Consider the following 24,810-nt stretch of genomic DNA (forward strand, 5'->3'; position numbering starts at 1 on the left):
CAAAATAGATATGAAAGATGTAAAACCTTTATTTGCTGCTCTCTAGGGTCTTTTTTTGTCTGTTATCCCGTCTTTTTGCTGCTAAATGCTATCTTGTCAGCTAGCCTTAACTAGCAGCTGTTTTAAGTATTTTTTCGCCCTGAAAAGTTTTGTGTATACTGTTTATGGTGATGTATGGCTTCAAAAAATTAGAATTGAATTGACTTTGACCAAATATGTACAGTAGTTGATACGTTTTAAGCTTTGTTGGACGGCTAGCTAACATAGGCTAAGATTAGCTACCATGGGTGTTTGTGGAACAAAACAGGGCTAAAAGATGAAAAGTCAAGTGTATTGAACTGGTATGTTTTATTATTCATGAATTTTACTTCTTACCCGTTAGAGGAGGGATGGGGACACATAAATAAAAAGTAATTACAGTGGAGGCTAATCTACCACAAGTTACATTTTGTGTAGTTAGTTATATTTTCTGAATGGCTTGTAATATCTGGGTATCTCTCGTCTTACATTAAACACATACTAGCATGCACATTATTTTTTTTGGCCATATCATTTAAAACTGTTGTAGTGCGTATCTTATCTTGACACAATCTGTAATATGTGAGGGGTGAAGTGAGGATGATGCTCATGATGTGAGATTTGCACGTGTGTGTGTGTGTGTAGGAGGGTTATGTGTGGGTTGTATAAGAGTCACACCTGTTAGTCATACATTAATCAAGCTTCTCATCATGCTTATTTTCCTCCCTTCCCCTCCCTCCTCCTCCTCCTCCTCCTCCTAATTCCCTCTCCCCTTTGCTCTTTTATCTTTCTTTCCTTCTCTCCCTCTCATCTCAATTATCATCCTTTATCCTGTTGTCTCCTCCCTCTGTCCTCCTCTGTCTCTCCCTGTAGTCTTGTTTCCAATGATCCTCCTGATATCTCTCCCTGTCCGACTTGGCTCACCCTCTCCAAATCTCACTGCAGCAGATGGTGCTGTGTTTGCATTGGGCGAGGTCTCCTAGCAACCCCTTCTCTAGTTCCTAAATGGGAGCAGCGGAGGAGTTGGTGTCATGCTCTGTCTGGGTCCGCCGTGCCCACCCCTCCTCTGTCTCTTTGATTGACCTGACCGCCTCTCGGTGCTGATGTCTATGTTTACGTCTGTGCCCCTCTCTCTCCCTGGGATGCAAAAGTAGGGCAGGCCTGGCTGTCTGGATTACTATACATGTGTAATGATTAAATTTGATGTGAAAATGGCCAGAGTAGGACACCAATTTGATTCCTAACCCTATGTGACCTAGATTTTTACAGATGTTCACATAACCTATGTGGTGGCGGAAGGGGACGATCACATCTGGGTCATGTTGGATTTAAAGTCAGTTTTGTTCACTTTTTTTTGTATTTCTAACAAGCTGCAAACGTCTGTTTTTTATGTCATCATACAAAGATGTAACATTTAAAAAGGTTATCACTAACCTGGGAGCCATGATGATGAAAACACACCATCAGGTCTGCATGTAGAGACATGTGACCCTCCAAATACAGTCTGCACGACATAACATACAGTCTGCTCTGCCCAGAGACACACAGTCTCTCACACACACACACACACACACACACACACACACACACACACACTGCACTTTACAAAGACAGGAGGGCGAATAAGGACTTGTATCCTAACATGGCATTGGTTCATGTGCTTTCATGCTGTCCCTGGCCTGCAGACACACTCACTCACACAGTGCTAACTGAATAGCCAACAACTCTTAATATATTACTAAGTACTTTGTTGGTTTATCAGTTTGTTTTTGTGAAGCATTTACATTTTTTTTTTTAATTTTAATGATATAGTGGTGTCTACAGCAGATAGAAGCGAACAATATATTAAGAGTTTGTTTAAAGATATAAAGACTACTAGAAACATATGTCTTATTCGAATTCATCCATTATAACAAGTGTATGCTAGCGCTGCATGTTTTACTTTTGTTTTGACCTTAATCTCAAATTTAATCATGAATGTAAGACCGAATCTTAAAGAAAAAGTTTTGGGGAGAAGATTAGATAAAGTTAGAAGAGAAGATTAAAACCTCTGTCATGTTTGTAAATATGAGGCAGAGGCAGCAGCTTACTTTACCAGTTAGCTTAGCCTAGCATAAATACTGGAAACAGACGGAAACAGCTAGCCTGGCTCCGTCCAAAGGGAACAATATCCGATAACCACCACCTCCAAAGCTCATTTATTAACAGATTTCATTTCAATTGTTTAATCTCAACAGAAGAAAGTATTAAAATGTTTTTAACAGAGTTATGTGCAACACTTTTCCTTGACCTGGATCAGTAACTTGCTCGTCTCCACTGTTGCTAAAGTGCTTGTAAAATGTTATTTTCACACTTCAGTTTGTGTACAGATTAAACAAATTAGATTTAAGATGCTAACCGGTGAGCCTGATAGGATTCATTATCTTTGGACCAAGTTAGGCTAGCAATTTCCCCAATTCCAATCCTCATGCTAGGCTACGCTAACACCTAACAAGCTCCTGCTGCATTAAGGCATTTAGGCTTGAATTGTGTTGATATTCTCAGCTTTAATTTCAAACCCATATCCTATAAGCGTACCTTTAAACTGTTCCTGCTTATATTGTCATTGTTGTGGCACATTTAGTCCTCACAGACACAGACGTTCAGCAGCACACTCACACAGAGGCCTCTGGAGTATCTAATGGCTCACAGAGTAATCATCCATCATGCACACACATACACACAAAGAAACACACAGACACAAAACCACCGGCGCGACATCTAAGTACTGCTGAGGGAAGAAACACAATACAAATGGCAGCCACATGCCAAGTAATGATGCTGCTGTTTGTGATTAATTGCTTTAATTTACTTTAGCAGCCGCATCACACAGACAACACAAACGCTTCATCTTCCTCATTGAAGTCTGCTGAGTTGTAGCACAAAGAACAACATCCCGCTGCTTCTCGAGAACACTGAATAACTTTTGTGTGAAAATAAAAATGTCTCACTTCTAAAAGCTTCTGCTATAAACCTAAGTGGAACCAGATATTGATGATCGATAAGCAGCGACTGAGCGTCCCCAGTTGGTCGTCTGCCTCAGTATCTGAAAGCTGCCTTTGTGGCTCTTCCTTGTTTTTGAGGGAAATCATCGGGCCCTGAGGGGGGGCAACGTGCCGCCTGCTTGTTTGTTTACTCGGGTAGACGTGCCCACGGGCCTCAGCAGAGAGGGGAAGGCTTTTTCCTCATCCTGTGACCTCATATCTGTATCAGGCACTCAAAAGCGGGCCGAGGCCGGAGAGCAATGTGCAAGGCAAGCACAAAACAATACATTCAAAGGGCTTCTGTGAGGGCGGCCTGAGTGATGACACTTTGGCTCGCACTCCTATTCAGATAAAATCTTCCATAAACAGAAGGAGCATCCAGCTGTGCTGCAATATACAAGGTTGTTCCTTTCAGGTATCCTCCACAACCTGAATTCCTCCGTCCTTCATCACAATGTGTTACAGCGGCCGGGCTCAGAATAGAATAGGTCATAATTTTCTTTCTTCATCATGTTTTCAAAGTATTTATATCGTTTTAAACAAATAAAGAGCTCATAAAGCAGTCTTAAAGATTCCCGAAATAATCAGCCGCCTCTTCAAAGTAAGTGTTTGGTTTTGTGCGTGTGAGAGATTAGCCCAGGTTTTATAAGCTATGGTTAACTGTGCAAACAAAACTTCTGCACGGCTTGGAAACAAATGAAAGATAAAAAGAACAAAAATACGAGAAACTTAAATGTAGGTGGGTAGAAGTATAAAGAAGTAGCAAATAGAAATATTCAAGTAAAGTACGAGTAGGCCTACACAGACAGGCCCCTCCGGCTGCAGAGTAAAAGTTGAATATGTTTTATATCATGCAAGAGACCTTTTAAGTTAATTTTAGGTCACTTGGATTTTCAATCTCAGTGCAGTTGTCTAAATCACACAGTTTGGAAGTCAGTTGTGGGAAAATTAAGCTCTCAGTGCACAAACATCTTGTGTGACATCTTGTGTCCAGTAGGAGACTTTTAAAGTGAACAATCCTGATGTTTTCACAGTTTTATCTATTGTGGATTGTAGATGTGAAGATTTTTTAACCAAATAAACTTTTGCAGAAATAACTAAGTAAAGACAAACGTCTATAGTCTACACATTGCAACATTCCAGTTTGAAAAGTAACAAATGTCTTTGCAATCTCCAGAGGACTGGATTCTTATAAATCTCCTCTAGAAGTGTAAAGGGAAAGTTTGTTGATCTATTTTGAGTTTACAGCTCCTTAAAAAGCTCAGGGGCGTTCTGTTATTTTACAGGCCCTGCCTGAATGTGGTTTGGTTTATTTAGCTTCTTAATACAGACGTCCATTGTGACCGGGAGCAAGTTCAGTGAGAAGGATAGAAGTGATCGCTGTAAGTTTTAATGTCTGTGCTTTTCACAGATGTTTGCAGCACCATGTGTCAATTAAAACCATAAAAAAACAGGAGTTATAGCAACTTTTTTTAGTGTTATATGGCGAAACCCTACACACGTTTCTTGGTGTATCAAACTGTAAATAATTATCCAACTCTGTACAGCTCTAAACTTGAAGATGACAACATCATCAGTGGTTTCCAGGCAGACAAATGATGAAGAAAAGGCAATGAATACTAATCCAGTCTAATTCAGTGCAACTTAATCAGGATAATGCACAGTGTGGAACAATATGTGTCTCAGTGCTGTGTCTTCTGTGCATGCAATGTTTGAGTAGTTTAACAAGAATTATTATTATTATTATTTTTACAGTTTAGGATGAAGCATTAATTACACGTTAAAAAGCAGGCCTACTCTGATGTTATGTGATCATGTTGCAGTTACTCTGTTTCGACCGAGAGGTCAGGAGAGGATGCTGGGCCTGCTGAGAAACCCTGTTTTATTAACCCAATGTAGTTAAGATGGAACAGTTGTACTGATACTTTTGGTTGCAATCTGAGTCTTTAGAGACAAAATCTTTACAAAATAAGCTTTAAATTGTTATTTTTCTTAGGCTAGAAATGACAAATGTAGGTTTTTTTCTCATATCAGTGCAGCAACTTTCTTAATCTACCTTCTTTCAAAACATAGACATGAATTCATTTTCCTTTTGGGGGATACATTGATATTTAAATGAAGAATTCATAAAATATTTATAAAAAAGCAAATGTGAATTGTGTTTTTCATTCACACAGGTCCATAATGACACCTTCATTCCCTCTAATGCAACCTGCTGTAAGTACATTTCTCTCTACACAGGGGACTTGAAAGGATCAGCCTGTACTTGTCAGTAGACCTGCTGATTTATAGTATCATATATGAGAGGTTGGCTGCTCCCTGCTGGATCCTGCGTGTGTAGGAGAGCAGAGGGGAGACAAACACAGACACACTACTGCTGCTGCTGCTGCTGCTGCTGCCAGGAGACCTGCTGTAAGGCGCCCAGCTCAGGACTGCAGAGACTATAAATAGCTCCTCTCAGTGTTTCTCACAGGCACCACCCACCACATTACCCACGTGGCAGCTCACTAGCACAGAGCAAAACAACACAGCACCACTGCAATCTGTACGGGTTTAGATCGGATCAGAGGTAACTGCTGAATGAAGACATGGATGATACCAGGAAACTGAAGGAAGTGGAGAGCACAGTGTACTGATTAAGGTTTGTTAGGATCAGGAGGTTTTCAGAAAATCTAGCTATGTAGAGTTAGGCCAAGATTTCTTCTCTTAGTGTACTAGAAGGACAAAGATGGCTTATCTTAAGTCCTAAATCTATGCAAAAAGAACACTTGTATAGCTGTTTCCACTGTAAAAACACACAAAATGTAACAGTCTTTTGTCTGTTTTGCTTCACTCAGCATTTAAATTTCCGAATATACTGGCATTTTGACTATAAGACTGAGGATTTCTCATGATGGTAGTTACATGGAAGTGGTGTAAGTTTGAAACCCCTGACAAAAAGTAATAATAGTTCATCGGACATGTTAAAATGAAACTAAGCAAAATTGATGAATAATATCCAGAAAATATTTCCATCAACCAGTTAATAAAATGAATTGAAAAATGTATTTATTTTACTCTTGATTGGTCCACTTTGGGGCTACACGGTGTTGAAGTGGTTAGCTTTATAGTCTCACAGCTAGAGGGTTCCTGGTTCAAACCCTGGTTTAGACAGAAGTGGGCCTTTCTGTGTGGAGTTTGCATGTTCTCCCCGTGCATGTGTGGGTTCCCTCCGCATGCTCCGGCTTCGTCCCACAGTCCAAAGACATGCTGGCTAGGTTCATTGGTGACTATAAATTTGCCCGTAGGTGTGAGTGTGAGCATAGGCATAGGCTCCAGCCCCCTCACGACCCCTAACAGAATAATTGGTATAGATAATGGATGGATGGATGGATGGATAGTCCAGTTTGGATGTGTCATTAATTAAGCAATATCACACGAGAGGGAGTGATGTCATACTGAATATCAGCACTGCTGTGATTCAGTCGTAGACACGAGGCCACCGGCTACATGGCATCCTGCAGCAGCATCCCTTTATAGACTTTGATTAAAATGGCTAATACATTGAGGCAGCAGACTAATGACAGGGTATAAGTATTAGGAAATATTGATTAAAGGCAAACAGAGTTTTAATAAATGTAAATTTGTATTTCATTCACTGATTGGGGATCAAGGAAAAAGTTCACGATTCTTTAAAGACCACTTCAAGATTGGAGAAGAGGACCTTCCTATGTTTGTTCTAGGATTCAGTTGAAGTGGTTTTGTATGATCCTCATGTAACTTTACAAACCCTCAACCTAAGCATGGTCTAATATGCTAAAATGACAGAAATTAGTTGTGGGAGTTTCGGGTACAATGCAGAGAAAATTCTTTATTATTTTACGGAGCAATGTTGTTGTGAGAAAAAAAAAAAAAGGCCATTCTCAGCTTCCGCCTTAAAGGTACTCCAGAAGTAGTTTTTATGCATCTGATGTCAGATCATTTATCTGGAAGTTTGTTTCTGAAAGCCGCCCCTGCTCGAGGCTCAACATAGTACAAAGAAGTTAATAACCATTAATTATTTTCACCTGGCAACTACCAGGGAGCCTGTGGATTTGGTGAGTAACATTTAATTCGAGCTCAAATGTCACATCAAACACGTCTGCCACTCTGCAGCAACAGTTCATCAAACACTGGATTAAACAAACCACAGAATTGCTGCCATTTTGGGAAACAGTCCTGCATGTTTACTGTGCTGGCTGCTGGTTAATGAGCCACACCTGGTCTTTGTGCCTGACAGCAGGTGTGGCCCGTTAACCGTTATGGAGGATAACATTCCTTTCCAGTTTTCAAGTTTGCATAGAGATCATTAATTTTAAAGCTGGATATATTCAAACAAATCAATATCAGGAGAGGTTGATAAAAAACTTTGTGCCATAAGGTGTAGCTTTTATTTTCTTTGTAACCGTCTCAGTGGGAGTCTGCAGATACGAGGGAATAAGTCGCTTATCTGAAGATGTGGTTGATCCTGGAGCAAACTTGAGCTGGGATTAGTGATTTCTGTAATCTCAGCACAGTGGTTTCAGATTACGCAGATTCATTCAAGTCCTGCAGTGCCTCTCATATATATATCAGTGTGTTCAGGGTACTTTGTGTTGTAATTTATTTATACAAACTTTTCAGTCTTTTATTTGATATCATTTTATTCTAAGTCAAATGCCAACAAAGCACTTTAAGTTGCATGACTCACTGTTTTTACTGGAAATGCACCTCCAAAAAAATCAATTAGGTGCATTAAGATTTTAGCTCTGTTGTGATGTAGACGTGAGGTTACAGCTCCTGTGCAAGTTATTGAGCGAACACAAACAAGCAGCCAGTGATGATCTCCTTCAGGAAAAAGCTGAAATGCAACATGGATTCATTTTCTGGGAATTCCTCGAGCTTTTTCTCTTGGAGGCTGAAGCAATTTATCAATCAATGACTGTTATGTGATGTCCACCTTTTCCTAGAATAATTCTTTGTTGAGGAAAAACAGAAAACACAAGGTTAACGGTCTAAAAATAACTTGTTTCCCTCTTCTCGAATTACATTTCATAAGTAACACAAACAAATAAGTAAGAAAACACTGCCACGCCTCGGTCCGTATTAACAAGTTGAAATATTTATTTCAAAAACTGAAAAAATAAAAACAAACCCACCAACAGAGTTTTAGTATATCATACAAAGACATATTTCAATGTTGCTATGTGAGTATTTGTTTCTCTTTGACTACAGTGTGAGGCAGTTTGAAAGGCTGGCTGAGCTGGTTGGACTACAGACACAGACCCCAGAGAGAAGAAGACGCAAAGAGAGAGAGGTTAATAAAGAATATTTGGGCAAAAAAAATACAACCAAACATCACTCAAGGTGCGTTCAATTCATCGTTCAAGACACTTGAAATACTGTAAAAAGTGGATCTTAAAACCTGCTGTTTAGCCCAGCCTGAAGAAGTGACAGAACACGTCTAAAATCAGTATTAAATACAAAGACCTGCACACGACAGTACTGCAAATAATACTTGCTGTTTGTTTAAACCTGGTTGGAGCAGCAAATGAGAAAATTACTTTAGGTTCTCACTATTAAAACACTTTTCTCTTCCTGTTCGACTCACCCATCTGCTGCTCAAACTGGTTTAAGCTAGTTTATAAGAATTATTGGCAAATACTACTCGAGCAGCTCTGTTAAATAAACCAGTGTCACTACTTGTACGATACACAGCTGAAGCAGAGCGTCAAAACTAAGCATGTTAAGACAAAGAAAGACGAACTCCAGGAGAGTCATTGTCACCACTGTAAAACAGAAAGAAGAAGAAATAAGGTGATAGGGTTGAAAATGGAGGCCTACTCATCTCAAGGCATGATCAGTCTTCTCACAGAGTCCACTGGCAGCGAGCTGAAAGTCATTTCATCCGTCTCAGTAGGAAACTCGGTTAAATAACCTCTTATGGAAAAAGTAATGACTTATATTAGTTACGAGTAGCTTTCATGTGCACCATTTTGCATCCCTAATTCAATTAAACTGAATCCTTACTTGGAGAGATGCAAAAAGTGGTGCTTTTGGATGAAAAGATTATTTCCAACAATAAAAGGCTTGTAGTTTATATACACAGCTACTTGGTCTTGAGGAAGCTTTTGAAAACACGGCAGCCTGCAAACTTCAGCGTCCTTTCGTGGTCCAATGAAGGATTTATAAAACAAACAGTCCTGCAGGGTTATTTGAAGAGGCAGGATCATGTGATACACCAGAGAAATCTTACACATTTCACGGATAAAAGGTTTGTGCAGCCTCAAACTTCCCAAAATGGACATTCAGGTTAGACTTTTCCAGGACTTCCTTTTGTCATCTCCAGGAGCACGGTTGTCTTGCAAGTTCATTATGCGTCTTGGATCCGGCTCCAACTCCAAAGCGGCTCCTGCTTCTATGACAGATTTGCTGTAGACACTTATAAAAAATATGCACCGATGAGGGTGTGAAAGTTTATTTTACAACTTTAGCTTTTTCAACCAGACTTGAGCTGTTGTTGCCGAGGAAACAGACAAGCAAATTAAGTGTTGCTGCTTTTCTTCGTTATAAAAACACCCTTAACCAATAAAAAGAAAAATTAACCTATGTCCTTAGTGTTTAGGCAACAGTTCCCTCTCATCAGATCTTCCCATGATGCACCGCTACCTCTGACGATGTAGCATGAGGTAGTTGCTCGTCTCAAAGCTGGCGAGGAGAAGAAAAAGAACGGTGCCACTTTCCTGTTCTGAAAACGCTCCCAGACTCCTCTGAGCCTTTTTAAGAGTTTCCACGTGAGCGTCTGTTAAAATTAGCACGATAAAAATACAAAAAAAAACAACAGGGTTCAGCTCGAGTTAACAGTCACAGTCGGTACAATGGTGGAGAGGTGAAAGGCAGAAAGTCCAGTGAACCAGCCGGTGAAGCGAGCATGGACTTAATACGGTGATAACTCACAGTGAGGAAAGAATAGGAAGAGACTATAAACTGCACGGACACTTAAAGAGCAGCTTCGTAAGCTCACAACGTGGAACAAAACACTGCATGCATGCCATCTATGTTACACAGAGACATGATTTTTGAGGCTGGGGTCAGGCAGCGACAGTCTTTGATCTCCCCCGTATTCCTGCTGAGAGCTTGGCCCTTTGTGCAGTGCATCCTGGGATGTCTTGAGTAGAACTTGTGCTCTTAGCGTCTCCGCTGTTACTCCTTGATGGAGCAGCGTTATCCAAAAAAAAGGGAAGGAAATATCAATAAATACTCTGTAGAATGGATCCACTTTGCTTTGACTGCTTTTCACCAGCACAGTCCCGGGGGTGGGGGGGTGGGGGGCAGGAGGGAGGCTGTGAAGTCGGGCTGTGTCTCACTCCTTTTGTTCCTCCATTTAATGCCCCTCCCCTGTCGCTGAGCCCTTGGTGCTGTCCTCTGTGGAAGCGTTCGGACGCGGGTGGAGAAGCAGGTTTTAGAAAAAGAAGCACCTTTGAATTTGGCTTAGATAACAAACAGAAGAAGAGAGAAGAAAACAAGGGAGAAAGAGACTGAAAAGTGTGTGTATAAATAGAAAGAGGCAGAGAGAAGAGGAGGGGGAGGACCAGGGCGCCAGATCTCAGCCTGTGCCTGTGGAGGAAGCAGACAGAGCCATTTTAGTCAATATTACAACAATATTTTAAGGTACATATGTATTATAAAGAGGTTGCCCTCTGTCCTCACCCTCCTCTCCCTCGCCCCAGCCCTCCGCCACACCAGCCAGCTCGTAATGCTTCTTCCTCAGCTCTCCCAGACGCTCCCGCTCCTTCTGAAGACGAGTCTCCAGCTCCAGGACGAGGACCTGAGGAAACACAGACATGCACACTTGTCTTTCCCTCCATGGAAACATGAAAATCCTGAACAGATCTTTATTTTTACGAGTCACGTACAGAAAACTGTTGGATGGAAAAAGTTTAGGAAGGAATCCAATAATGTGTTTTTCATTTAAGACTCAAAACCCAGATACGAGGCTCATTGAGCTTGATAGTTTAGTATGTGTTCTGCTGCTCACCTGTGCATCCATCTCCTGTCGTTTGATCTGGGTGAGAGTCATGCTGGAGAAGTCCATTGTTTCTGTGCGAAAACAACAAATCATGTTCAAACACCTCCCGGGTTTCAATGACATAACCAGCTGTCAGTTATAGCACCAAACACTCTGACTCCGCAGTTCGTGTCATTCTCTCACCTGTCTCTTCAATCTGAGACTTCCCAGACTTGGTGGAGGCCACGACAGCTGCTGTGGCCTGTGTGACGCCGCGGGACGCCTGCTGCAGACGATGCAGGTTGGAGCTGTCTTTGTCAGCTTTCACCTGAGAGGAAGAAGGATAACCAGACAAGAGATCATACTCAGATCCTTTACTTAAATAAAATTGCTTATACTAACACTGTAAGCACACTCTGTACAAGTTAAAGTCCTTCATTTAAAAGTTACAAACCACAAAGTCATTCCCTATATCCCTAATTAAAAAAGACTGTATGAAACTATGTATTATTACTCACCTTAGAGGCAGCCACCAGCTGTGCTGTGCTGGCAGCTATTTCATGTGAACACACCATCAACTCCTCAAACTTCCCTTTTCCCTGCACCACCAGATCAGCAGCGTCTCTGTGAAGGCAAAATAAACTCAAGAGCCATACAGGGAGGAAGACCAGATTTATGGATGATCTCCATGCTTAAAACCTGAGTTACACTCTTGTGTTTATTCTTCATTTATCTCCCTGTAAAGGTCACCTCTTTCATTCTTGAGGAAATAGAATATACTCAGAGCAAACAGAGTTGCTTACAACACACTTTCTCACTGCTATGTTTGTGAACATAAGCACTTTTACACTCTGTAAGAGACACTCAGGGGAGGACTGATACTTACACCATGACCGTGGCGCCCCATCCCACTGCTTTGGAGGCAGAGATCAGGCCCTCAGTCCAGCGGGAGTTCTTGGCATAAAATTCCTTCATGGAGGCTGCCCCCTGGTGGACGGAACAGGGAATACTCAAATATTTAATACATGAAACACTTTTTACTCTTTGGTCTGAGCACATGGGCTGCAATTAATCTTTATCTTTAAACATAGATTAAACTGACAAGTCTTCTTGATAAAGAAATTAATAATTTTGTCTAGGACATTTAAAAAAATTGTGCCGAAAACTGTTTCTCAGAGTGTCTTCTTTAGTCGGACCAAAGGACCAACCAAAGATTACAAGTTTACTTTAATTTAAGACCAGAAAAAACAGCAAATTCGGACATGGAAGAACCTGAAACTATCAACACATAATTTCAGTTCCAGCCACCTGCAAACAGTATAATGTGGATATTCACAAGATTTGCATATGCTGTACTACACACGGCAATACATACCGCTAATGTTTACAGTGTGTGGCAGACTGCATTTCACTGTAAGAACAGCCTTACATGATTCTAGGTACAAAGGTATATTTTTATAGCTACTTTTATTGCTATGGATTCAGTGAGTTCCTTTACTTCACATCTGTATATATAATGCACATATTTGACATATTTCTACGCCCAAATTTTCCCCCAGGGATAAATCAAGTATTTCTGATTCTGATTAAAAGAAAGAAACACTTCAGATTGGTTGAACCATAAAATATATTATTATTATTATACAACAGACCCTCTAACTGTGGATATGCATTTGTGAATATAAAATGTATCTATTACACTTAAAGAAACATTTAAAGCAACATACTTTGATTTTGTTTGAAAAAGTAAGAATTTGAGACGTGAGGCCGGAACTCACCCTGCCGCTCTCCACGATGTCCCTTTGCAGATTTTTGGAAGACAGAATGAGCTCCTTGATCGCCTGCATCAGCTCTGTGCAGGACGCCAAAATCCTGCAGGGGGCGACAGAGCAGAGGACAAACACTGACACAGTGTACAGACAAACACATCTTTCTGTTTAAATAGGAAGTGAGAAATTATGAAGTATGTTCCGTGTTGTGTTTGCAAATATCTTGAATGCTACTTACTGCAATCTTGTTAGCTAAATCTTATCATAGAGCAGCTTTATTTTGAAAGACAGAGCTTGAAACAGAAAGAAATGAGGCTTGGATGGAAATAGACTTGTTGCATGATCGACGCACCACTGACCTATATCTCACTGTAGCTTGCAGCTGCAGCGGCTGCTTGTTTCTTTTAATAATGATCTCACAGCAGTGGTGTAGCTACTGAGAAAACAACTTTTCCAACATCAATAATTAAGTCAGTGATAGAGACGAGAGGAAGATGACTTTAATTAGCCTGATTTGCACAGATATATATTTATTACCCTGTCTGGATGAATAATGCAAACCCTACAACTGGTATTCCTGTTGGTTGTAAAGTCTTTCACAGTGAATTATAACAGTGAGAATTTAAATCCAGGTCCGCATTGATGCATGCAGACAAACACGAAGACCATGCTGGCGTCAGACTTCGCACTTTGCAACAGGCTTTGTGGCTGAACTGATAAAAATTCTTCGCACATCAGCCCTCAGTGTGTGACCGTTTGCAACTGCACTGAAATGTCACGTGAAACAACAACATATCTGTAGGCTCAGCTCGTGTATTTATCCAAAACAGATGAATCAGTTTCTTAATCTTTATACGTTTTTTTACCACTTTCGCTCCTCTTTGATCTCTAATCTTAACATAACCTCCTGCCAAGCCTTAGAAAGAAGTTTGTTTTTAGGTTCTACTTCAGAAATATTCTTGTACACGAAATGAGGTTTATCTTTCAGTAGATCTAGTTTGAATGTTCTTGGACTTTACTGAATCTCATTTAAATGACAGATTCTTTAAGTATTTAGTTAATCAGAGTTTTTCTGTGGAAGATATTAGGCCCTGTCTGTGGATTAGTTCACCAAGGAGGCAGTCAATCGTATTCTGAGCTGTAAGTGATGTTATGGAAAGATGTGATCCCAGTCTGTTTTGCTTCAGCTCTTAAACCCATCCCCAATCTGAGTTTTACCTCTCGTTGACCTCCATCTTGATTCCTGTATCAACTGCGCGAGACTTGTTGAGCATTTCCTGTTGGGATCCACAGAGGCACAAAGGAGACAGAAACAGTTGCTTTGAAGTTAATGCTGCTGTAAAGTGAAACAGGGGGCAATGTTTTCACACAGCGTGCAAAGGGCTGTCAGCACACATACGCCGAGTACTTTTAAATACACGACTACCATCAGATGACTGCAGCTAAACACACACTAAAACAAACACACACACACCTCTATCCTGGCAGCTGCCGATTCCACAGCAGCGGAAGTCGCAGCCATTTCCTGCTCCACGAGATCTCCCAACTCCCCCTGCTGTAGCTCCAAACCCCGGGGACGCAGTTTCTGAGTGAAGAAGCAAAAAGAGAGTCTGAAGTCAGTATTAAGGAAAAATTCTTAAACCAGGAATCATTTAAACAATTTAACCTTTTTACTGTGGTTAATCATACATCAATACTGTAGGATTTTACTTGCACAATTAAAGTGCAAACATTAGCATGTACTAGGGGTGGGCGATATGACCTAAAATTTATATCATAGTATTTTTTTACACCAGAGCGGCTTGCCCGGGTCTATATGTGGGAAACACAGGGGGAAGTAAAGCTCCCTTGTCTGTGCACTAAAACCAAAACGTGTGTGTTTATCCTGGTATTGACGGTATTGCAAAATCAATATCGTGGCAGAACGTGACAGCGCTGACGGTATTGAAACCGGTCTACCGCCCACCCCTAGCATGTATGTATAAAGTAGAAACCTCTGCAGTGGCCAGGATGGCCTCCAGCGCTGCCTTCAGCTTGCCGTTGTCTGCTGCAGCTATGCTGTCCTGCTGCTTCATCTGTCCCAGCAGAGCCAGAGCTTCAGCCCCGCACGCCTTCACACTCTCTGACAGGGCTGACAAAGACAGAGAGGGATGCATGTGTTGTTGCACAAATGACTACCATTATAATACACAAACAGGCACTGAAAGACAACCATCACAAATCTTGTAGGTATATAATGTAGATGCATTTTAAGCGTTAAAGCTGTTATATCTTATGCTGTGATATTACATTAAATTTTTTTATTCGCATACAATATGTAGCCTTCTGTAAACTCTGATGTGAGCCACTAGTGGATGTAGCTGTAGTTATAATTACACTGACATCCCCCGAGGCAGAACTAACTGTTAAACACTCCGATGGGAGGAAGAGGGAAACAAAAACGACCTCAACAAGCCTGTTTTTTTGGATGTAGGACTGCAGCTGATTTGAATAAAACTGTACACATGCTTTCAAATGCTGCACTCAACTGTATCAGCTACGTATGGACTAACACATGATCGATGCGACCTTATTGATTTCCAGAGCCGCACTACAGACGCAGGTTTAATTTGACCCAGTTTTAACTCTACATGAGTGGTATTAATTGCAGTAATTAGACCACTTATATTTGGGCATGTTTAGACTTACTCTGACAGCGAACAACTCATAAGAGAGCAAATACAGCAAAAATTGCTCCTATATAAAACCAGCAACTCTGTTCTATCAATGCATGTTCTGAACACACGACTCTTTAAAGAGCTGCAGAGGAGAATAATGCTCGAGTGAGTCTGTAGTCTATATAACACTGACATTAATGTGTATCACAGCAAATATAGACACAATCATTTACATGTCTGCTGCCCAGCCTTTCTGTACGTGTAACATGTGAAGAGGTATGAACTACTCACAGACATGCTATAACATGTACATGACTCATCCACTGATAAATATCAGGAGAGAAGTGGAGACTCTCTCTCACATGCACACTCACCATCAGCTTGCTCCACAGGCACCATGTGGGAGGTGGCACTACCCTGAACGATGGTGTCGCCCACCAGGTGGCCACACTGGGTCACCACTCGCACCAGCTCAGATACACCTAGACAAAGATGTGATTTGACATCATTAGGGATTTTACAGGCATCCAGCACTCAGCACATGCCTCTGTCAACATATGTGTAAACATTTCTAAAACATTGGTCACCTTATATCACTTTTGTATAGCTGAAGATATATGTGCTTTTTTTTTTAATCTTCCATGCGCACTTTACTGAGGTTTTTAACTGGTTTTCTCTTCAAATAAATATGTTTGAAACAAAGAAAGTGGCATTATCTTACACAAGTTATAGGATAAGATATATTTAGAAAAGTAGTATTTTATATTTAGAGAAAAAAGTAATATATTTATAAGTTATAGAAGCATTATGAGTGTCTCTAGCAAGCTAATAGCTGCTAAGCTAGTGGCTAGCTAACGATAGCATGTCCAGCACAGTATATCACCTTTAAATACAGAGCTACTTGTCGACTTCAGTTCTATGTGAACAAAAAACGCAGCTTGTAGTATAAAATGTATTTATATCTAGAAAGACTATAAGGCTGATAGAGCCTTACTCAGTAGGGATGTTAGTATACGTATAGCTTGTTTGCTTTTGGCTAGCAAAGAAGCTGCAGGTCATTCAAATTAACAACTGTTTATACATTTGCATAAAACACTAGCTCAGTCATGGGCCCAATCCCAATCTCCACCCTGAAGCCTGAGCACTGAACCCTCACTAATCGCTATTTACAGATTCTACATAGTAGAATCCAACATCCTCGAATGCATCAGATCGATCCGACCTCCGTTCAACAAACAAGCATTTTAAAGGTTTTCTTCTCCTCTTGAGGACAGACCTGACAAAGCTTGAATTTTTACTTCTTACAAATCTGCATCATGATGCTGAAATTATGGCAAAGGTAAAACCAATGATTAACAAGTAAATCACAAGAAAACAGTTTCTCCTTCTGTAAATAATGCAGCACGCGGAAAAGGAAGTCTTGACGGAAAGTCGTTTGTCGCCTACAGCCCGGCACGTTCACTGGTGTGCCCAGAAGCTATATCGTCTCAGACTATAGCTGACGGGATCCGAGACTGAACCCTCACAGACTTTAATGGCGTCAGGCGTGCAGTGCGTGAGTCAGTGAGGGTTTGAGGACTGCATAAAAATGGGGAATGGGACACACTATCATGGCATCACACGTTGCCTGGAAACCAGATGCGAGAAAAAGATACCAAAAAAAGACGACCTCCAGCATGAATTTGTGTCTTACAGTGTTTACATATTTAAACAAATATAAATAATAATGTATCATAAGTCAGAAAGGCCTTTTTGTTGTCACTTACAGATAAACGTATTCGCGGTTCCGTCACTGTCCACGCTCGCATTGTTTACATTTAGTTTTTTTGTTTGAACATAATTGAATACTACGTCAATGTATAAAGATTTGTTTACATTTAGTGGGGGAGCTGGGCGTTTGTATACGTCACAAAGTTCGCTATGACCTGTGGGCAATTCCCTCAGGTCCAGTCTGCAGAAATGCAGACTTACAGAAAGTAATTATGAAGGGCTCAGAAGGTCTGTGAGAGAGCCCTTATGCACTTAACGATTTGACAGTGGGACAGCCCTAAGCCCTCGCAGACTTAGTGGGAACATGCCTCAAAGTCTGTGAGTCCGAGAGTGTGGCCTCTTGTCAACTTTAGCTCTATTGCTCTCACCTGTGTTGTCTGCCTTGAAGGCCTCTCTGGCAGAGTGGAGCCGCTCCATACAGTCTAAAGAGGCCTGACATCTGGATGCTAGGTAGTCTACAGATAAAAAAGACAATGAGACTGCATTCAAGACACATACCCACAAACTTTGTAGTGCATATTAGAATACCAGCACTAAAAGAGGGAAGCTCTGTGCTGTGTTTTAAGATAAAAGCTTCTGACCTGCGGAGCTGGTGCAGCTGATGTGTGCCGGGTCGTCTATATGAGCCAGCGAGTCCTGGATGATCTTCTCCGCCTCCTCCACGGCTCCCTGCAGACTGGACCAGCGAGCGGCGACCAGCTGGCTCTCCAGCTCCTGCTCCCTGCTCTCCTGTGGGCACAAACACACACAGACGCTTAATGCACACAATGGTTGTCAGCGCCTCCCTCTGCTTGATTTATTACAGCTAATTAAGGAAGATAATTGAGGAAACGACAATTCACCTTCTCGTTGAGCTGATTCTGCAGACCTTCTGCTGTCTTCACCCCGCTCTCCCTCTCAGTCGCCAGCGAGCTTTGGACTCGCTCGAGCTCCTCCCCTCGGACAACAAGCTCCGCCTCTACACTGGACAGGGACTGTACAAGCTCCGCCTTCTCTGACTCCAGGGTGGCCAGCTGGGTGCTGAGGACCTCACTCGACTGTATGGAGGACACCGAACACGAAGGGGAGTGATTTTGAGAAAACAATGTCAGGATGTGGTATGAAATCAGTCCTCTGACCTCACAATAAAAAACACTTTAACTTCAGACAGACTTTATAACAATGCTGCCTCAGTTTAAGTCTGTGGAGGCGTACAGTCTCCAGAGCGGTTTGGGTTGAGGTTGAGCTTACAAACGAACACTGGGAAGTTGTGGTTGAGGCTGCAATGCAACAATCATGGATTCAAAGAGTTGCATCAGATCCTGTTTGCTGGGAGTGCGTTAAATAAATCGTCACTGTGCGAGGTAAAAAAATGTGCATTAAAGTGTCATGCAGGTAAGAAAAAGAGACTTACAGCCTGGTTGCCATCAGGTCCGACAGAGAAGGAGAAACGTTTGGAGACGAAGCAGAAACAGAATTGTTAAGAATATGGATGCAATCTGTGTGCTGCGGTGAGATCTGGACACTGGAGGCATGTGACAAGAGCGATAAAATGTGGGCTGTGTGTGAAAGAGACGAGAGATGGAGGAAGAGGAGGACAGAAAGTGACAGAGTGGATGAGAAGTGGATACAGAAATAGGACGCGAGGAGTGGGAGGCAGAGACGGATGAGAGGTAATGAGCAGCGGATGGAGTCACGAGCAATCAGAGGGGTTGTCAGGGTTAATGGTTTGAATTCTTGGCTTATTCTCAGTCACTCCTCTTATTACAGTCGGTTACAAGCGGTTGCATTTACACAAGCAGAATTTACGGCCGCTGTCGCTTCTTCTTTAAAAAAAAAACGCAGTCAGTCGCCTGGTACAAACGTGACAAACGCGAGTAGAGGCTGAAAACTACTTTGCTCCTGTTTAAACAATTTCCCCCCACACTGAACACAAACTCACTGATGTGAAAGAAATGTATTAGCATATCAAAGCTGACAGAGGTTGGATGTGTCTGAGATGCTGCTGTAGGAGGAAGAGTCGGTGACTAAGAGGAGGGATGATGTGAAACATGGAGGGAGTGACAGATGAACAACATGAATGCAGTTTTTCATCATAATAAGGATCCAGGTTCTGCACTTGGGAGTCAGGATCTCACAGCTAACGCTACAAGAGATATACCAGCGAGAGTGTGACATCAGCAACCCATTATTATGTATCAAATCAAGACTGCTGAAAATAAGTTGAATAACAGTTTTTGCAGCAACTCTGGGTTCTAGTTAGCATTTTGAAGCTAATCCTGTTGCGTAAGGAAGCTGAGAGGAGGAGTCACCTGTTGTGAAGAGACCACAGTCGTTTTCAGGGAGTCCAGCTCCGCCCTGCTGGACACCAGCTCCCTCTGCAGCTCCTGAAGCTGATCCAGCTGCTCCCTCTCCTGCAAGACAAGTCAAAATCTAGCACACACTAGAAAATGCCAAACAAAACACTTCTGAATTACACTGGACACAGAAAATCCATTATCTTTGTGTCCCTCTAAATTTCAAGCAGGCTGCAATATGCTGAGTTGAAGTTGTGTTGTTGACCTGCTGTATGTACTCACCTGTCTGTCTGCAGTCTCCTGAGCTGCCTTCACCTTCTCCTGCATCTCTCTCCTCACTGCATCCACCTCATCCTGAGCTGCCCGAGCCACCGTCATCTGTCGCGTCACCTCTGCGTTCTGCACACACGGACAGACACCATAAACACAATTAAATGCAGAGGGACATTGGACACAGATGCAGACACACAGAGAAATCTTATCAAAATAAATCGGACAGAGGCTGGATCCTTGGGTTTAGAGAGTATAAGGGATAAAGGGGACAGAAGTTAAGGTTGGAAGATTCAGGGCTCGTTTAGAGACAAGGACAAGAAGAATGATTTGTTGTATTTAAGTTAACATTCATCATTCTCACCTTCCTCAGGAGGTCAGCGTGACTCTGAACCAGCTCTGTGTACTTCTCCTTCAGTTTGGTGTAGCGCTGCTCATTGGCCTGAGCCTTTTCTGGTTAGAAACACAAGTCAACACACATCATTAATATTTATGGTGATGGAAAGCGTGGGTTAGATATATCTACAGCTAAGGCCTAGTTTAATAAATACATTTTTCATGCAAAACCATGGCTTTCTCTTATTTTGACGAGAAGCTTCCATCTTTGCAAACAAATTAAAATATCGGAAGTCAGTCATGAAGAAAACAGGAATAATAATAATAAAAAAAAGGGCAGAAACATAAAACTTAATTTAAATAATGTATTTGATTCAGACGGTCTACTATGGTAAAAACTGTTATCAAACAACAAATTTTGTCTCACTCTCTATTTCCGTCACGCTCCGCTGCTCCTTCTCCGTGTCCTCTCTCACCCTCCGCAGGTCGTCAAGCTCCGCCTTGAGGAACTCGCTCTCCCCTGCAGCCTGCAGCCTCAGGTGACTCTGCTCTGCAAGCTCCGCCTCCAGCTCATTGACACGCCCCCGCAGCGCCTGACACAGACGACCACTCTGGGAAGGGACAGAGACCGGAGTTAGTGAACAGCTGATTCGCTTATATGATCCTTTATAGATATAGTGTGTAGTTTCTCCTCTTTACCTCCAGTCTGAAGGACTCCAGCTCCTCTTTGAGGGCCTTGATCTCCCGCGTTAGCTGTTCAATCAGACGGTCTCTGATGGGTTCAGACAAAATATCGATCAAAAATTTAATCCATCCATGGTATCCGCACAGGTGACTTATAACAGATACAAATGAACTTCTGCTTGATTTTTGTATGCATTTAATTATATGTCACATTTGACACAGTCAAACCAAAGGTCAACAAGGTAGGACATTATGATGTAACAGGTGTACATCATAATGTAATGGGTAAATGTAAGAAAAATAATTGTTAGCAAAAATCAGGCGGACAAATAAACATGTTTCCAGCCTTACTTGTCGTCCTTTCGCATGCCGTTCTGATTGTTGAAGTTGAAGGGGTCTATAGCAGCCGAGGTGCCAAACAAGTCGTCAAACTTGGTCTCCACGGCAGCCTGAAGGTTTCAAACAAAATTGGGTTTTTTGTAGGACTTAAACTAGTACTTTTTATTCATCAACAATCTGGGATTAATAATGTGAGTTTCCTGGTCTTCCATAGCAGAATGATTACACTTATTATGACACACAGATCCAGGTGTGTTTCAGTTGGATTGCGAGGCTAAAGTGCCATTAGCAACTTCATTATCTTCCATGTTCACATGCTGTTTGAAAGTCAGTATAATTCACACCATGGCAGCATGAATATCAACCAGATGTTTCGAGAAGTCTGACCAAAAATCCCCCCCCTAAAAAAACACTTTTACAGGGGAGTGTGCTGGCAGGTCATCTCCTTTCTACTCCCACAAACATCCCTCTTAGATTTCTGGCGGCTGATTACCGACATGTTTGCCAGAAAACAAGTTGAGTGGAAGGTACCAATCGAGGATACTTGTCTTGTTTAGTTTAGTTACCGGCAGAGCTGGGACGTCTGTGTCCACCAGATCGTCCGTCTCCACGACGTGCTCCGACTCCGGGGACGACGACTCGGCGGGGATCACGACCACGGGGCTGATGTGCTCCGACAGAGCTGACGCACGCAGGAAGTTAGGAGGGTTCTGCAAGGATCACAAGGCACTGTTTTAGTCTCTTTATTATTGTATACGAGTATTTTGAACTTCTACAAGGACATGGTCACATTTAGGGAAGGATGCGCATTATGCAGCTAAAGGTGTCCTAAAATATAAAAAAATAAACACATTTAATAAAAGCATGAACCATTGATAATCAACCAGTCGGAAAGCAATACACGTAACAACCGTCACGGGTCAACTTGGAGCTTCAGTGTGGTTAAAATGTGGAAAATGTGAGACATATTGAGGATGGTCATCACCTCCGGCAACTGTGGGATCTGTATGAGCCTCTTGAAATACTGTAAGTTACTGGAGCGATAGAAGAGACTCTTTAACCTGAAACAGAGAGGAGGAGAGGACAGACAACCAGAGTGAGAAGGGCAGGAGAGTTAGACATTGAAAATTCATTCAACACGGTACTAAGAGCTCAGTCCTCAAAGTCAAAATTATGAGAGTACAGTGGAACTGTGACCGGCTCTGTGTGTGTGTGTGTGTGTGTGTGTGTGTGTGACTGCAAGTGAACTTCATACTTCTTGAACTGTTCCTGGAAGCGATCTCTGTGGCCCTGGAGAGTGTCGGCTGGAAGGCCTGGAAACACACAAAACACAAACACGTCAGTGCTGCGACAAAAAAAACCCTGCTCAGGTATTCTGTCTTTATTTAATGTTTGAGAGCACAGATGGATGATGGGGTTTTGTATCAAAGTCGAAAAGAGTCAAAGGCTTTTTGAAATCAGGTGGGGCTTTGAAGGTTTCAGGAGCCACAGGGTCTGGAAAATTCTTTAAGTCTGAGAGGAGCATGTCATCTTTGGATCTTTGAAGAGAAGCGTCACACATTTTAAGTATTCACTCAGTATTTCTGTACTGCAGAACGTTTAGGAGCTACAGGTAAAAGTAGACACTCAATAATCCAACTCTGCTAAAGAAACTATATAAAAATAATATAATTAGATTCACTTGTTTGGATATAGAATATTTACTGACATTCACCAATTTTGTCCTATTTAAAATATTCTACAAATGCAGGTGTTACAGACCATGTACAAAGTGATAAAGAGTTCTTTTACATTAAACTTTTTCTTATACAATACAGGACAGAGAATAACAGATTGAAATGAAATTACATAGTTAGCAATTTATAGAAATCACCATTAGCTTTTACATTTAATGTCATAATCTTGAAGATTTTCATTTAAATAAATGTCTGTTCAGTCACTATCTATCGCAGAATGAGGTAACACAATGGTGATTGAGCCTGTGGCCCACTGATGAAAGCCTTTGCATTTGCAGTATTACAGACTGGGTGTCTGTGGCGACTTTCGCAGAAATAATCTCAAGCGGTGCCCAGTTAGTGACGCGTTTTCCATCAGCCAGCAGTGGTTGGTCTGCCAGAGAGGGTAGGCGGAGCTAAGCGGCTGCTTTTCCGGTCTCCGCAAGTTTTGCGAGTAAACAGTGATCCTCCTATTTACCACCAACAATGCAGGGGTAAAAAGGGTGTTATTTATCAATTATGGGGTATACATTTTGCTTTTCACTCAAATAAGGGACTTGCATATGATCAGGCGGCATCATCAGGTTGATTTGAGTGATTTGCAGCAATTCATGCACATGCATGTGCAAACCTTGATGAACATGCTGACTTAATGACTGATTTGACTGACATTGCTAACAAATAACTGTTTTGTTTAAATGTTGCAAAAAAGGTTTCAACTCAAATTCACATCTGGTGACAGATACATTTAGCATGACAGCACCCTTAAAGCTGAAGTCTAGCTGAGTTTTTTAAGGTTCACTATAGAAAAATTATGAAAAAAACATTTTCAACATTTTTTTTTTGAGCAAACATAATGAGCAACCTTTACTGAGTGCTGTTTCTACTCAGTCTGTAGCTATGCAGTTTGACCAACAGAGGTGTGTGTGTGTGTGTCACTCACAGGAGTGCAGCTTAAACAGCAGCTTGACGGTGTAGTCATACAGGTGGCTGCTGTCCAGGATGACTTGGATGAGGGGGGCCAGGCGACACTGACCCGCTGCTGTCACCGACACCGACCGAGACATGTCGAGAGAGCTGAATACTGGGAAACACACACGATCAATAGACGATTATTGATTAAAAAAGGCCATGGACAATCTTAATGCTTCAGGTTGTGCGTCGCTCACTTGGCCACTAAAATTAACTTGTAAAAATGGTTGAAAGTAACACACAGCTTCCTGTTTTTTGAAAAGAGGCAGGAAAACGATTTAAAGTTGAGGCAGACTAAACAGCAACCTGAACACAGACGTAATTGTCCGCCTCCCTCTCTGCCTCCATCATTACACCCCTCTTTCATTTCCTTGCCACCCTGCTCACACCAGCCCCAAAAGCAAGGCCCAGAGAGCCTGTGTGCACTGCAGAGGCGTGGTTTCCTGCACAGCTACAAAACACACAGACACATTTACAAACACACACACACACACACACACACACACACACACACACACACACACACACAGACACCTCAGGCCTGGCCTCTATAACCCCTGGATGACGTGATGTTTTTAAAATACACCAGACCGGAGGAGGAAGCTGACGAGCTCTTTGAGATTTGGGTGTGAGGGAACACACACTCTCATTTTGTCCTTTTAATGTAGAGATATTATCCTAGAAGTTATCTCCATTTAAAGTCAACATCAACCTCAGGATGCAGAATAAAGGACATCAAACAGAGAAGCGAGGCTATAATTTCCTGCTCATTAATGAATGTGAGTGGGCAGATTTTCCACAATTTCCTCTGAGCTCCTGGTCACATCCCAGACATCTATTTTTAGCTCTGTCCATAATGTAAGAGACATTAACCCAGCTTGACTCACCCAGACAACAACAGGGCTACGGTACAGTGTGTAACCATTAAAAGGGTTGTAGCAGACTGAGTCAGACGAGGTGGAGCCCCGATGACACC

General features: G+C 41.9%; 1 protein-coding gene across 1 annotated transcript in view; it reads right to left on the reverse strand.

Moving 5' to 3' along the window:
- Window positions 1-8,138: 8,138 nt before the first annotated feature.
- hip1 (huntingtin interacting protein 1) overlaps window positions 8,139-24,810 on the reverse strand; it is a 41,876-nt gene continuing 25,204 nt past the window's right edge. The window contains exons 8-31 of the mRNA XM_069668357.1: window positions 23,806-23,946; window positions 22,403-22,460; window positions 22,133-22,208; window positions 21,714-21,857; window positions 21,160-21,257; window positions 20,824-20,896; window positions 20,552-20,735; window positions 20,153-20,241; window positions 19,801-19,917; window positions 19,534-19,635; window positions 18,085-18,279; window positions 17,824-17,971; window positions 17,611-17,697; window positions 15,847-15,954; window positions 14,810-14,946; window positions 14,290-14,400; window positions 14,034-14,092; window positions 12,825-12,918; window positions 11,933-12,033; window positions 11,565-11,670; window positions 11,251-11,374; window positions 11,077-11,138; window positions 10,749-10,866; window positions 8,139-10,655 (exon numbers count right to left, since the gene is read on the reverse strand). Of these exons, the coding sequence (XP_069524458.1) occupies window positions 10,645-10,655; window positions 10,749-10,866; window positions 11,077-11,138; window positions 11,251-11,374; window positions 11,565-11,670; window positions 11,933-12,033; window positions 12,825-12,918; window positions 14,034-14,092; window positions 14,290-14,400; window positions 14,810-14,946; window positions 15,847-15,954; window positions 17,611-17,697; window positions 17,824-17,971; window positions 18,085-18,279; window positions 19,534-19,635; window positions 19,801-19,917; window positions 20,153-20,241; window positions 20,552-20,735; window positions 20,824-20,896; window positions 21,160-21,257; window positions 21,714-21,857; window positions 22,133-22,208; window positions 22,403-22,460; window positions 23,806-23,946 (2,543 nt within the window). The 3' untranslated portion in view covers window positions 8,139-10,644. The remainder of the gene's footprint in view (window positions 10,656-10,748; window positions 10,867-11,076; window positions 11,139-11,250; window positions 11,375-11,564; window positions 11,671-11,932; window positions 12,034-12,824; window positions 12,919-14,033; window positions 14,093-14,289; window positions 14,401-14,809; window positions 14,947-15,846; window positions 15,955-17,610; window positions 17,698-17,823; window positions 17,972-18,084; window positions 18,280-19,533; window positions 19,636-19,800; window positions 19,918-20,152; window positions 20,242-20,551; window positions 20,736-20,823; window positions 20,897-21,159; window positions 21,258-21,713; window positions 21,858-22,132; window positions 22,209-22,402; window positions 22,461-23,805; window positions 23,947-24,810) is intronic.

The sequence above is a fragment of the Semicossyphus pulcher genome, unplaced genomic scaffold (assembly GCF_022749685.1).
Source record: "Semicossyphus pulcher isolate SPU_LCO1_2020_fin unplaced genomic scaffold, fSemPul1.0.p SCAF_19, whole genome shotgun sequence".
NCBI lineage: Eukaryota > Metazoa > Chordata > Actinopteri > Labriformes > Labridae > Semicossyphus > Semicossyphus pulcher.